Source organism: Microcaecilia unicolor, chromosome 14 (genome assembly GCF_901765095.1).
Source record: "Microcaecilia unicolor chromosome 14, aMicUni1.1, whole genome shotgun sequence".
In the NCBI taxonomy this organism is placed as follows: Eukaryota; Metazoa; Chordata; class Amphibia; order Gymnophiona; family Siphonopidae; genus Microcaecilia; species Microcaecilia unicolor.
The window spans coordinates 4,193,589-4,206,958 of record NC_044044.1 but is presented as its reverse complement, the minus strand read 5'-3'; the positions used below and the strand labels follow the sequence as shown (position 1 = coordinate 4,206,958).

The 13,370-nt window shown below is 39.9% G+C and overlaps 1 protein-coding gene across 1 annotated transcript in view; it reads right to left on the bottom strand.

The window, feature by feature from the left end:
• Positions 1 to 13,370, bottom strand: part of LOC115458168 (vomeronasal type-2 receptor 26-like) — a 55,632-nt gene that overhangs the window by 27,266 nt on the left and 14,996 nt on the right. The window contains exon 2 of the mRNA XM_030188026.1: positions 7,628 to 8,449. Coding sequence (XP_030043886.1) covers positions 7,628 to 8,449 — 822 coding nt within the window. The remainder of the gene's footprint in view (positions 1 to 7,627; positions 8,450 to 13,370) is intronic.

The following is a 13,370-nucleotide window of genomic DNA, read 5'->3' as shown; positions in this document are numbered from 1 at the left end:
TTGATAAACTGTGAGGGTAAGGACAGGCTTAGATTGTTTAGTAATTTAGATTTCTTTAGACAGTGTGTTAGCTGGAGCCATCAAAAATATTGTGTTGAGCTTATTGAGAACGTTGATTGTAGTTTAGAGAATGGTAAAATGGTCTTATGAGTGAGATCCAATATATCATTTAGAGACCAAATTTTATTGTTTGACCATAATGGCCAATGACACACATTGTTATTAATTTGTATATTAGGGTTATACCATAGAAAGATATGGAAGGTTTTATGCATTGGTATGTCTAAAGTACGATCCAGTTCTTGAAGGCAGAGTTTGGTGTTAACAAGAATTATATTATCTTTTAAATGATGGAGCATTGTGATCGTTAGTAGATGTGTAGGTATAGTAGAAAAGAGGGATGATTCTAATTGTAGCCATAAAGAAAAGTATTCAGTTGGAGTGGAGAACCAATGGCAACCTTGTTGAGTTATAAATGCTTTGTGATATAAATAAAAGTCAGGGAATAGGACTCAAGTTTCTCTTTTGGAGCTTTAAGTTTTATCATGGATATGCATGGGGATTTAGATTTCCAAAGGAAGAGAGAAAGGAGTTTGCCGATATGTTTATAAAAGTTGTAAAAGAGGCATGGGATCATGCTTAGTATGAAACTGATTTTAGGAGAAATCATCATTTTGATTGTTTCTAGTCTTCCCCACCAAGACAGATGTAAGGGGTGCCAATTAGATATTAGATGTTTTAGAAATTTTAGAATATTTTCACTATTGATATTTAAGGCATTAGTTAGAGTGCTACTAAGTTCAATACCTAAATATCTAATTTTAGAAGGGGACCAAATTAACCTATACGGATGGATGGAGTCTGAAGTGGCATGCACATTAAGAGGGAGTACTTCTCTTTTAGATTGGTTTAATTTATAACCAGAGATTTTTTAATAAGATTCAATTAATGAGAAAAGAGTTGGGAGAGAAGAATTGGGATTAGTGATATATAATAAGATACCATCAGCATATGCCATAAATTGAGGAATTAAATTGGAGACCAGTTATTTTTTATTGGGAATTAATTGAGAGTAGAAGGGGTTCAAGAGCTATATTGAAAAGATAATGAGAGAGAGGGCATCCCTGGCGAGTGCCTCTGTTTAAGTGGATATAATCAGAGAGATGATTGTTAGCTAAAATGCGTGCAATCAGATTAGCATATAAGACTTTTGTTTTCTCTATGAACGCTGCACTAGCACCAAACCACTTCATAATATGAAAAAGATATGACCATTCTACTATGTCAAATGCCTTTTTGGCGTCTAGAGCAAGGGCCAAAGCTGGTTGTTTAAGGGATTTGGCAATATTCAGAAGCTGAAAAAAAAATCTGGAGTTATCTGTGATGAGTCTGCCAGGCATAAATCCTACTTGGTCGGGGGATATGATTTTACTGATAACCTTTTTTATTATTAGCAAGGATTTTTGCATAAATCTTGTAATCGGTATTCAAGAGGGAAATAGGCCTGTAGTTTTGAACTAGTTGTGAGTCTTTATTTGGTTTGGGAATAACTGTGATTATTGCTTCAAAGAAGCGACTATTAGCTACTGTGGCTGGAGAAAGAAAATTAAATAAAGTGCTGAGAAAAGGGTTAAGGAGGGGTTTGTAGGCTTTGTAAAATTCTACAGGAATACCATCAGGACCTGGAGCTTTATTTGAAGGTAAATCTCTGAGAGCTTGTGTAATGTCATCCAGCATTGAGCATTGAGAATATTGAATTCTTCATAAGATCTTCATTGTCAGATGCAGTCCATTGGGGACAAGAGAGAGAGAGTTGTTAGAAAGTTATTTATATCAGAAAGGTCTCCACTAACATCTGATTGATAAAGAGAGGAATAAAATTTGTGAAAGGATTTTAATATATCAGATGATGAGGTAATGATATTGTTGTTTGTGTTTTTTAATGAAGGTATTTGAATTTTGTTTTTTTTTTCCATTTTAAATAATTTGCTAGTAATTTACTACTTTGGTTGCCTTCAGAGTAGTATTTGGATTTTGAGTTAAAGATTTCTTGATTGGCTTGTTCACTAACTAATTTGTTGTAAGAGTATTTTAATTGACATATAGTATTGAGAACTAATTTGTCATTAGTATGGAAATAAAGTTGCTCTTGTTCCTTAATTTTATTCTTTAAGTCTGCGAGTTTGCTGAGTTGTTCTTTTCTTTTGTATGAGGAAATGGATATGAGTTCACCTCTAAGTGAAGCTTTGAAAGCTTCCCATATTGTCAGAGATGAAATATCATCAGAGAGATTAAATTGGAAAAATTTGAGAATAAAATTTCTTAGTCGCATTTGACCTTCCTCATCATCTAATAATTTCAAGTTAAGTTTCCAAATGGGAGATTTAAATGAGTTTTGAGTAGGATTAATGAATGAGAGCGTTATAGGAGTATGGTCAGATATGACAATTGGTTGAATTGTGGTCTCACAAACTGATGATATTTGAGAAGCAGAAATCAAAAAGTAATCTATATGTGAGAAACTAGAGTGGGGAGAAGAAAAATGAGTGTAATCTTTGGTAGTTGGGTGGCTAATTCTCCAGGTGTCGACTAAATGGTATTGAGTAATATTAGCTTTGGGAATGATTCTAGGACATAAGGTATGTTTGTCCATCCAGATATCTAGAGGAAGATTAAAGTCCCCAGCGATGTAAATAGGTAGAGGGGTAAAGGAGGCTATTATCTGGAAAAGGGAAATAAATAATTCTGGAGAGTCACAGTTAGGGACATATAAATTCATTAAGATGAGTTGTTCATTGGATATTGTGATTTTGGCAATTATCCATCTTCCCTCTGGATCACTAATATGTTCTGTTATGGTAATATTTAGGTCTTTATGAAAAAAGAATTGAAACTCCATGTTTACGACCAACTGAGGAAGCATCTATAATGTGAGATATCCAGGGGAAGGTAGATTTGAAGTTGGCTACATCAGGGATGTGTGTTTCTTGTTGGAAAATTATTGAAGGCTTTAATTTTTTAAGGTGAGTGAATATTTGTTCCGCTTAATTGGATGTTTTAAACCATTTATGTTCCAGGAAACTAATGTTAGTGCATTAGGCAAGTGGGTATTAGCCATTATGAAGAGGAGAGCTGAAATAAGTGTTGTAATATAGAAATAGATACCATAGATTGATTGAATACAGTAAATATGATGTTAGAAATGTGTGCCGCTGATATGTATTAACAATGAACGACATAAAGAGCAAAAAAAGCTCAGTAAATGTGAGTCATTAAGCATGCTTGTTATGGAGATTTAGCATCTTGCTCAAAGGTGAGCTTGAAAAGAAATGGTGATAATCAAGTCATTAACAGATAGACTGAAGCAGTGTGACATGCCGCTCTAAAATTTAAACAGCGCTGTAAAAAAAGAAGGAAGAAAACACAGAGGATATATTATGCCTTTCCTTAAGTTATATATATATAAACTTATTACATACAGACATAAATATAACCAATAATTTTATGGGTATATATAAAACACTGGCTGTTGAAACTAAGATGTGCGGCAACATAGTATCAACCCCCAAAGATAATAATCACTGAGCAAGGCAGTGAAAAGATGGGTTAAAAAAAAGGCAACAATCTCTACAGTTCCAAGGTAGCTCTGTTTTATCAAAGTAGTTAGGAATTGCAGAATTACTCTTATGAACAGGACATGACCTTTAAAGAAAGAGGTCAAAGAAGACGTGGAGGGGCATAATCGAACGGGGCGCCCAAGTTTTCCTGAGGACGTCCTCGCAGGATGTCCCAGCGAAGGGGCGGGGAAACCCATATTATCGAAACAAGATGGGCATCCATCTTTTGTTTCGATAATACGGTCGGGGACGCCCAAATCTCCACATTTAGGTCGACCTTAGAGATGGTCATCCTTAGAGATGGTCGTCCACGGTTTTCAGAGATAATGGAAACCGAGGACGCCCATCTCAGATATGACCAAATCCAAGCCCTTTGGTCGTGGGAGGAGCCAGCATTCGTAGTGCACTGGTCATCCTCACATGCCAGGACATCAACTGGGCACCCTAGGGGGCACTGCAGTGGAGTTCAGAAATTGCTCCCAGGTGCATAGTTCCCTTACCTTGGGTGCCAAGCCCCCCAAAACCCACTACCCACAACTGTACACCATCTCTAAGGTTGACCTAAATGTTGTGATTTGGGCGTCCCCAACCATATTATCGAAACAAAAGATGGACGCCCATCTTGTTTCGATAATATAGATTTCCCCACTCCTTAAAGGAGCCGTCCTGCGAGGACGGCCACAGGAAAACTTGGGCACCCCATTCAATTATGCCCTTCCAGGTCTACCCAGCCAGTCCTCTTTCTTTTTTGCAGCGCCCACGTGGTTTCTCCTTGCTCTTTCTCTCCCCCGTTCAGGCCGCACAACTCTCACTTCAGGGCTGGCATCGAGTCCTGCAGAGTGCTCCACTGCTCCATTAATCACTACGCTACCAGTAGTGATACTGTAGCGATTGATTCGATTAGCAATCTCATCTGCTTCAGTGCCTGCGCCTCAGCCTTCCCTACCAGGGCTCCTGTCATTTGATGCATCATGCAACTTCTTGTTCCGCAAAAGCAGGGAACGTGCGGGCGGAACCCGTAACATCACCATCAGTAGGGAAGGCTGACTAAGAGTGGCTGTAATACTTTCCCACACCTACTAAATTCAGAAGGAAATTGTGGCACACCGCACATACATTGGATTTCAGGAGGAGAGGTGCTGACTCTGAGACAGGTTTAGTTTTATAAGTCAAAATAAAAAATAAATATTTTGTTTCATGCAGATCTCTTTTGCTTAAACATAACTAAATGGGCTATAAGCCCCTAATGCAGTCCATTGGTTTTTTATATTTTGTTTGTGATGACTTATACTGTGCCAAAATTGAAATTTGACAACTCTTATCTCTATCTGGTTGTTAATAAAAGGAGCTCATTGTGGCTGTACATGAGAATTGTGATATGATCCCTTGTTTCATATTGTTGACAGTCTGTGATGTTGTCCGTATGGGTGGTATATTGGTGTATTAGGATCTGCCCAGTGTAATATTTATAGTACAGTAAGGTTCTCTGTGTGTTTTTGCACAAGTTTGTGCATAGTGTTTTGCAGTTGAGGGTTTGTTGGCCTTATTGAGGTGACAAACATCAACACTTCAATTTAATTTTAGTTTGTCATAACACCAGACATGGTTTGGTTTTAGAATATTTTGGAGGATCTGGTGTTGAATTGAGTTTAAAACATGATATGTCATTTATGATATATAAATCCATTTTTAGATGCACATAGAAGCATTACTTGTCAATAACCAGCAGCCCTTCCTTGGGACGCAGTCTCTTCTCCATCATGACAAATTTATATACTGAATACACTGTAAGAAATTTTTCACTTGCTAACCTTCAATCTCACTAATTAGAGTGGTTTTTGTAACTTTTCACATTTGGGATGGGACGCCCTTCTCTCCCCTACAGTAGATTTATGGTGATGCACAAGTAAATAAGGTAATTATGGATGTAAGCCCCACCCTTGGCCCCATCCCTAACCCCGCCCTCTTTAGTCTCCCCAAACAGTTGGGCCACTGACGACCTATGGGTTAAGTACTGCTGAATATCATGTGCCGGGTTGCTCAGAAGGGTTTAACTGGGCAGGAACCTCTTCTTCTGAGTATCAGGTGGTATGGTTTTCTTGTTATTTAAGGTTTAAAATGGCATGAGAAGACAAGGGAAATGTTGATAATTTCCTTGTCATTTTTACAACTAATGCATTTTCATAGACTAACCTCAAGTTGCATGCTGCTTTAGCTTCTTCCTCTCCCCACAGCTTTGGTATCACTCAGGTGCAGATATACAACGTTTATTGTTCTGGGAACGTTTGCTTTAAACTGGTTGTAACTAGTCTAAAGCAAATGTTATTTAGTCAGTAATATGTAAAGAGGTTTTCCTTGGCTCTAACATGTGCTGTTGTCAGACATTGAGAACCACATGCAAATGTATTACAATGAACTCATTAGTATTCTAATGAGCATTCTGGGGGATGCACAACTCCAGAGTACCTACCTCTAGTGAGAAACTTTTATGGCTCATCTGGAGGTGTTGGGAAGGAGGAAAGCACAAGCAAACAGCTGCTTGTGCCTCAAATATCCCCCCCACTCCGCTTGACCCCATTCAAGCAATTCCCTGGTGATCCGGTGAACTCCAACCCCCCCCCCCCCCTTCACCCCTGACAAAATTCCCTGGTGGTCCAGTGGACCCTGAACCTTGTACCTCCTGACCTTCTCCCACACCACGCCCCCAACAAATTCCCTGATGGTCCAGTGGACCCTGGAACCCCCCCCCCCCCCCCGTGCCTCCTGACCCCATGCACACCTGATAAAATCTGGTGGTTCAGTGGACCCTGAACCCTCCCTGTATCTCCTGACTCCCCCCCACATACACCCTGACACCTCTAAAAAACTCCATTGGTTGTCCAATGGACCGCACCTAGGGCACCCTGGCAAATGACCCTGGTGGTCTAATGACCCCCCTCCCCTCTTGGGTACCATAAAAAAGTTGGGCAAGAGGGCAGGAGCAACACCTTCTCCCTCATGCCTTGGGCCCCACCACTTTCAAACTGGAATCACCCAGCCTCTACCCGGTATATTCTGTGATGCACCAGGTGGGGCTAAATACCATATTAGGAGTTTTTCTCCTTATATGGTGTTTAGCTCCACCTGGTGCATCCCAGAATGCACCAGGCAGGAGGTGGGTACCACCATTTTGAAAGCAGCAGGGCCCAAGGCAGGAGGGAGGATGTGTTGCTACTGCCCTCCTGCACAACATTTTTAAGGTACCAGGGAATGGAGGGGATCACTAGACAACCAGAGTAATTTGCCATGGTGCAGGAGGGTACAGTCTGCTGGACCACCAATAGGTTATTTGGGGGAGGGGGTGATGAGATCCAGGGTCCACCTAGCCACCAGAAAATTTTGTCAAAGGATACAGGGAGGTTGGGAGGCATGAGGGAGGTACAGGGTCCACTGGACCACCAGAGAATTTTGTCAGGGGAGTAGAGGGTATAGAGGGGTGGAGGGTAAGGAGGCAGTCCACTGTACCACCAGGGTTATTTGTGCAAGCTGTCTAATGTATTTGATAGCTTCAAGTCATGAACAGTGACCAATGTATGAATGGGAATCTATGCATCTCATTTGCATAGAATCCCCTTTGTGCATTGGCCATTGTTTGCAACTAGGTAAATTTTACTAAGGCAGCTGTATGGCTGCCTTTGTGCATTGGGCTGTTAGACATTTAGGCCAAGACCTCATAGCCCCAGACCCCCACCCCAAGGTGGAGAAAGTCAACAGAAACATAGCTCCAGGCTACGTAGGGTTTCCCCGCTATCCAATAGGAATTTTTGCAGTTTTCCTACTATTGATTTTAGTCCATTCTACAACAGTTAGAAAGATTCTTTTATGCAATTTTCCTCAGAGATTTCTATTAATATAGTGATTGTTGTTTTATATTATGTACATCAATAATCCACAATATTTAGTAACAATAAATTTTACTGTAAAGAAAAAGAACATTATATTTGCTAGAAAAATAAACTTGGAGACTTTACCTGCCATGGGTGAAATTCCATGTTAAGACTCTCCCCAAACTGGGACTTGGTTGTGTACATGTTATGTAAAGCATGAGCCAGGGCATAGATCATGTTATAAAGATTATAAGAAAACTGGAAATGATCCATATAAAACTTTGAAGGAGGTAGGTTAGACAGTGTCTCCTGTCCTGTGCAATTGTTCTTATTCCTAAATGTACGCTTAAAGGGCAACTCACAACCAAAGGCAGCTCTCCAGGTAGACTGTAAGAAAGATGGCTCCGAGAATGTGGAAGGGGTGAGATTTTGGAGGAAATGTTTGAAACCTGGAATGTCTCTTGCAGGGATGGTAAACATTAGGGAACGATTGACTGTAGTACAGAAAGAGCTATTGAGGGTATGTAACTTCAGAACGGATGACGACTCCACAGAGAAGATCAATAGTTTGCTGTCAGTAATGTTGAAGGCAGAAGCACACAGAGGAAGTTTAATTTCACTACTGGTACTATGAATAATAATCACGTTGGCTTTTGAATTTTTAATCCTGTCAGTAATCTGTTCCAATCCTTCTTTAAACAGTTTTGGTAGAATTGGAATAAAGTTTGGTATTGTTTCCACAAACTCTACACAGCTTCCACTCCAGATAATTGCCCTCTTCAGTTTCTCACTGTGCATTTTATCATTCTTGTCATTTGAGGTGAGAATCCCCACCCAGTTCCATCCAAAGAGTTTCAGAAGCTGAATCATACCATGGTATTGAGAATAATCATTTGGAAAAGTGTGATAGAAGAATGGGAACTCAACGTGGCCATTCAGTGATGCTTCTGTAAATCCATAACTGATCTAGAATGACAAAGGTCAGAGGTCTTAATCTGTTTTAAGATTTTAACTCCTGCTTTGGAGATTTTCTACAAATCACACAATTTTTACAGTGAATCAACCAGATAATGTAATTTTTGCTACATTTTGTAACCCGCACTTTCCCACTCATGGCAGGCTCAATGCGGCAGGCAATGGAGGATTAAGTGACTTGCCCAGAGTCACAAGGAGATGCCTGTGCCGGGAATAGAACTCAGTTCCTTAGTTCCCCAGGATCAAAGTCCACCATTCTAACCACTAGGCCACTCCTCCATACATGAAAATACAGAAAAAATTAACACCTGCATGGCTTGGTACCCAAATTAATCCCTGCATAGGTAATAGAGTACTCACCCTTACAAGCATATGATACACACCTATGCATGCAATGTAGTGGAGCATTAAACAGCCTTATATAATTTACATGCACAACTTGCAAAGTACTAAAATGTAACAAACGTTCAAAGGATCAAGGTATGAGCAGGTCAAACATTACAGAATAATGTAAGTTACGTGCTAAAGTGCCACATTTAGGCATGAACATTTACACCTACTACTGACATGGGGTAAGTGGGTGCATCTAAATATAGATGCATAGGTGACAGTAAATGATAACAGAAAACCATGTCTCTTTCACACATGCAAACACAGATAGCCCCTCACCCAGTATATAATAAGTAATCACAAACTAAAAATAGAAATACGTGGACAAAAATTAAACTGAACTCCCAAGAAGCCAGACTCTGCATACATTTAACACCAGTGAAAGAGAAACAGTGATGCATCCCCACCTGTGCTTTGCAAAATATAAAGATTGCAGATGATATAATGCCATCAATACATCACTACTACTACTACTATAAATCACTTCTATAGCGTTACCAGTCGTACGCAGCGCTTTACAATTGAACATGAAGAAAGACAGTCCCTGCTCAAAAGAGCTTACAATCTAAATCAGGACAAACAGACAGGATCAATAAGGATAAGGGAAGGACAAACAGAAGGACACAAGGATAAGATAAAAGTGACAAGTCAGGAGTCGAAAGCAGCATCAAACAGGTTGGCCTTTAGCCCGGATTAACAAATACAATTAAATGGAAAATATAATGATACCATTTTATTGAACTTATTAGATTTTTTTTTATTTAGCTTTCAGGAGCAAAAATCACCTTTCTTAGGTCAGGACTGTATACTTCTGTTATGGTGTCCTGAAATGACCCGAGGAAGGAGATTTTTTTAAATCTCCAAACGTTAGTTAAAAATGTATTAAAATTAGTCCAATGAAAAGATGTCACCTTATTTCAATTTTCTATTTTTATTTATTAATGTCTACTAAAACAACTACAATATCAAACAAGAAAAGAGCGGGTTTATATGAATGGGAACCCTGTTCAAAAACAGTGATAAGGAAAAGTGGAAAGGACCTCAGATAAGTGACATACAGCAATAATGCTGAACAAGTTGTGCTCTACATGAGCGTCACTACAAATCAATCACTGGTCACTTTCTCACCATCCTCCTATGTGCTCAAATTTTGTAACAAACAAATCAAATATTAAATATCAAATATTAAATATCTAAAGCTTCGGCGAAGTTTACCCTTCTCACAGTTCTTGAGGTTTTGCAAAATTTGCACTTCTTTGAAGGACTTTAAAACTCACTCCAAGAGGTTGTTTCAGGAACTGTTGGAGAGGGGTTATCCATTTAGTACTTTGAAGACTGCGTACAAGAGGGCACGATAGTTCAACAGAGATATGCTTTTCGTCCCACGAGCAAAAGATGAAGACATAAACAAGATGGTGTGTGTGATGAGACACACTGTGAAAGGAGAGCAGACGGCACAAATTCTACATCAACATTGGGATGTGCTACGCTCCCATCCTGTTTTTCAGGACATGGACTTATTGGTTGCCTTTTCTCGGGGTAAAAATATTAAAGAATTGGTCAGTCCTTCTGAATTACCCCGGTTGGAAGAGACTAGACAAGAACAAGTCCCACTTGGTCACTTTTGTTGTGGTCGATGTATGACATGTGATATAACTGCTGTGGGAGATAGATTTGTTAATCCTATAGACCAAAAAGTTTATGTCTCTCGCTGGCTTATGGTTTGCCATTCTACACATGTCATATATGTGCTGCAATGTGCTTGTGGGAAGATGTATGTGGGCAAAAAGACTAGATCATTGAACATTCGCATTAATGAACATAGATCCAGTATTGCCCTCAGAAAAACAGGAGCTCCTCTTGAGGCTCATTGCCTTAGTGCATCGCATGTTTTTAATGACTTTACTGTGAAAGTTCTAGACCTGGTACTTTCAATTGGGTGGGGTGGAGATTTGAATAGACTTCTCCTACAGTTGGAACAGAAATGGATTTTTCGTCTCCATTCTCTTGAACTGCAGGGTTTAAACACCAAGTTGGAATGGACAGTATTTTTTTAATAAGACAAGTAGTTTTGAAGATTATGAGGGTAGGTTATGTAGCTAGTGAAATGTGGGATTTTTGTGAGTTCTCAGAGTGGATGTTTGATGTTGAATTGCTTCTGTGTATGTGTGTTGAAGATAGATATTCCTTTTGTTTGTTTGGTGGTTTTGAGATATGTGTGTGTGGTGGTTCCTTTAAGGTTAATTAAGTAGGTGACACTAGGTGGGGCAGTAAGGTATTTAAGTGGATAAAGCCCTTCTGGTGTGTGCCACTTTTTGCCTCCTTACAGAAAGACAGTGTTTTGGATGGTAGTTTGTAAGTATTTGAAATGTATATTTAAGATAGGTATAATTGTTGTTTAGTTGATGGTTTTGAGATATGTGTGTGTAGGTGGTTTTTAAGGTTAATTTAGCAGGTAGCACTGGGTGGGGCAGTAAGGTATTTAAGTGGACAAAGCCCTTCTGGTGTGTGCTATTTTTTGCTTCCACACACAGAGTTAGTAGTCTGGAAGGTAGTCTGTAAGTATTTGGAATTTTGGTTTGAGTTGAGTGGGTCCTTGTTCTTTCAGTGTGTTTAATTAATTGTGCTTTATGTTGTAGGCAAGATTGTCCAGTTGTCAAAGTACGGTCATGCTGAGGGTCCCCCCGTTTGCCCCTGAAGAAGCCCTGTGGTGGTGAAACGGGTCCATTGGGCAGGGAAGCCCGATGGCGACCGCTTTGCAGCTAAGTGATGTTTAACATTATGGGCAATGTAGCTTTTGGTATTTAATATTTCATATTTAATATTTGATTTGTTTGTCACAAAATTTGAGCACATAGGAGGATGGTGAGAAAGTGACCAGTGATTGATTTGTAGTGACGCTCATGTAGAGCACAACTTGTTCAGCATTATTGCTGTATGTCACTTATCTGAGGTCCTTATCACTGTTTTTGAACATGGTTCCCATTCATATAAACCCGCTCTGTTTGATATTTTGGATTTTTTGAGCGGTAGTTCCCCTACTGAGTATTGTTACTAAAACAACTACCACACTACTTTATTCTAAAGTAAAATTGTTCTACCTTGGTTGTCTGGTCATTCGGGATCCTTTTACCAAGCTACGGTAAAAAGGACCGGCGGAAGTCCCAGATTAGTGTGTGGTTAATCCCGCATTGGGCTTACCATCACTCTGTAATGAGCCCCTTACTTTTTCTAATTCTGTTGCTCCCAGTCTCTAGTTTCTGCTTTCCTTGTCTTTTCTTCCATCTTGATTTCTAGTCCATTTTATTACTTTTCTCTCCTTTCCCTTTCAGCTTTCTTCCATTTATTCTTCTGTCTCTCTGTCCAGACAATTCTTTATTACTATCTAGTTTCAATTTCTCTCTTTTTTACTGTCTAACTACAGCTTTGTATCTCCCTAACCCCAGCTCTCCTATTCCACTTCTTTTTAGTCCCTAGTCTCTTAATAACTCTAACATTTTCCTTCCTCCCTCCCATCCAGCATCTTATTTCCCCTCCTCCATTCAGCATCTGCCCTTTTTCTTGCCCTCTTTTCCATCCAGTATCTGCCCTTTCTCTGTGCCTCTTCCATTTTCTGTTCTCTTTTCCCCTAGCAGCTTCATTCTTTCTCTTCCCCTTGCATCTAGCATTTGCCCTCTCTCCCTCTTCCATCCAGCATCTGTCCTCCTCTTTCTCTCTCTCTCTCCTTCTATCTAGCTTTTGTGCTCTTGCTATCCCTCCTTCTTTCTAGCTTCTGCCCTCTTCCTTACCCTCCTTCTATGCAGCAGCTTCCTTCTTTCTCTTTCCCCTTCCTTTCAGTGTCTGCTCTTTCTCTCTCTCTCTTCTGTCTTCCATCCAGCATCTGTCCCCTACTCCCCCTTTCATCCAGTGTCTGCTCTCTTTCTCTTCCCCTTCCATTCTGTGTCTTCTCTCTCTCCCTCCAGCATCAATTATTTCTTCCCCATCCATGATTTGCTCCATATATGTTATGTTCCATGTATGTTACCATGTATGTATGCACCTTAAAGCAACACAGTTTGTAATTCTATTATCCGGAAATGGCAACCGCCATTACGGCAAATGTAAGCCACATTGAGCCTGCAAATAGGTGGGAAAATGTGGGATACAAATGCTACAAATAAATAAATAAATTCAGGGTCTGCCCTTTAACTTTTCTATCTTCAGTACAGTGTCTTATTTCTCTCTACATCTAGCATTTGCCCCCTTTCTCCCCTTCCATCATCTGCCCTTCTAGCATCTGTCCTCTTTCTTCCACCTTCCATTCAGCATTTGCTCTCTTTCTCTCCCCCTTCTATCCAGGTGTGCATTCTTTCTGTCCACCTTCCATCCACTGTCTTCTTTCTCTCCCTCCAGCATTTGTTCTTATTCCCCCTTCCATTCAGTGTCTTCCCTCTCATTTTCCATCCAGTGCCTTCCTTCTCCCTTCATTCAGCACCTGCCTGCTCTCTACCCACCTACCATCTAGTGTCTGTTCTTTCTCTTC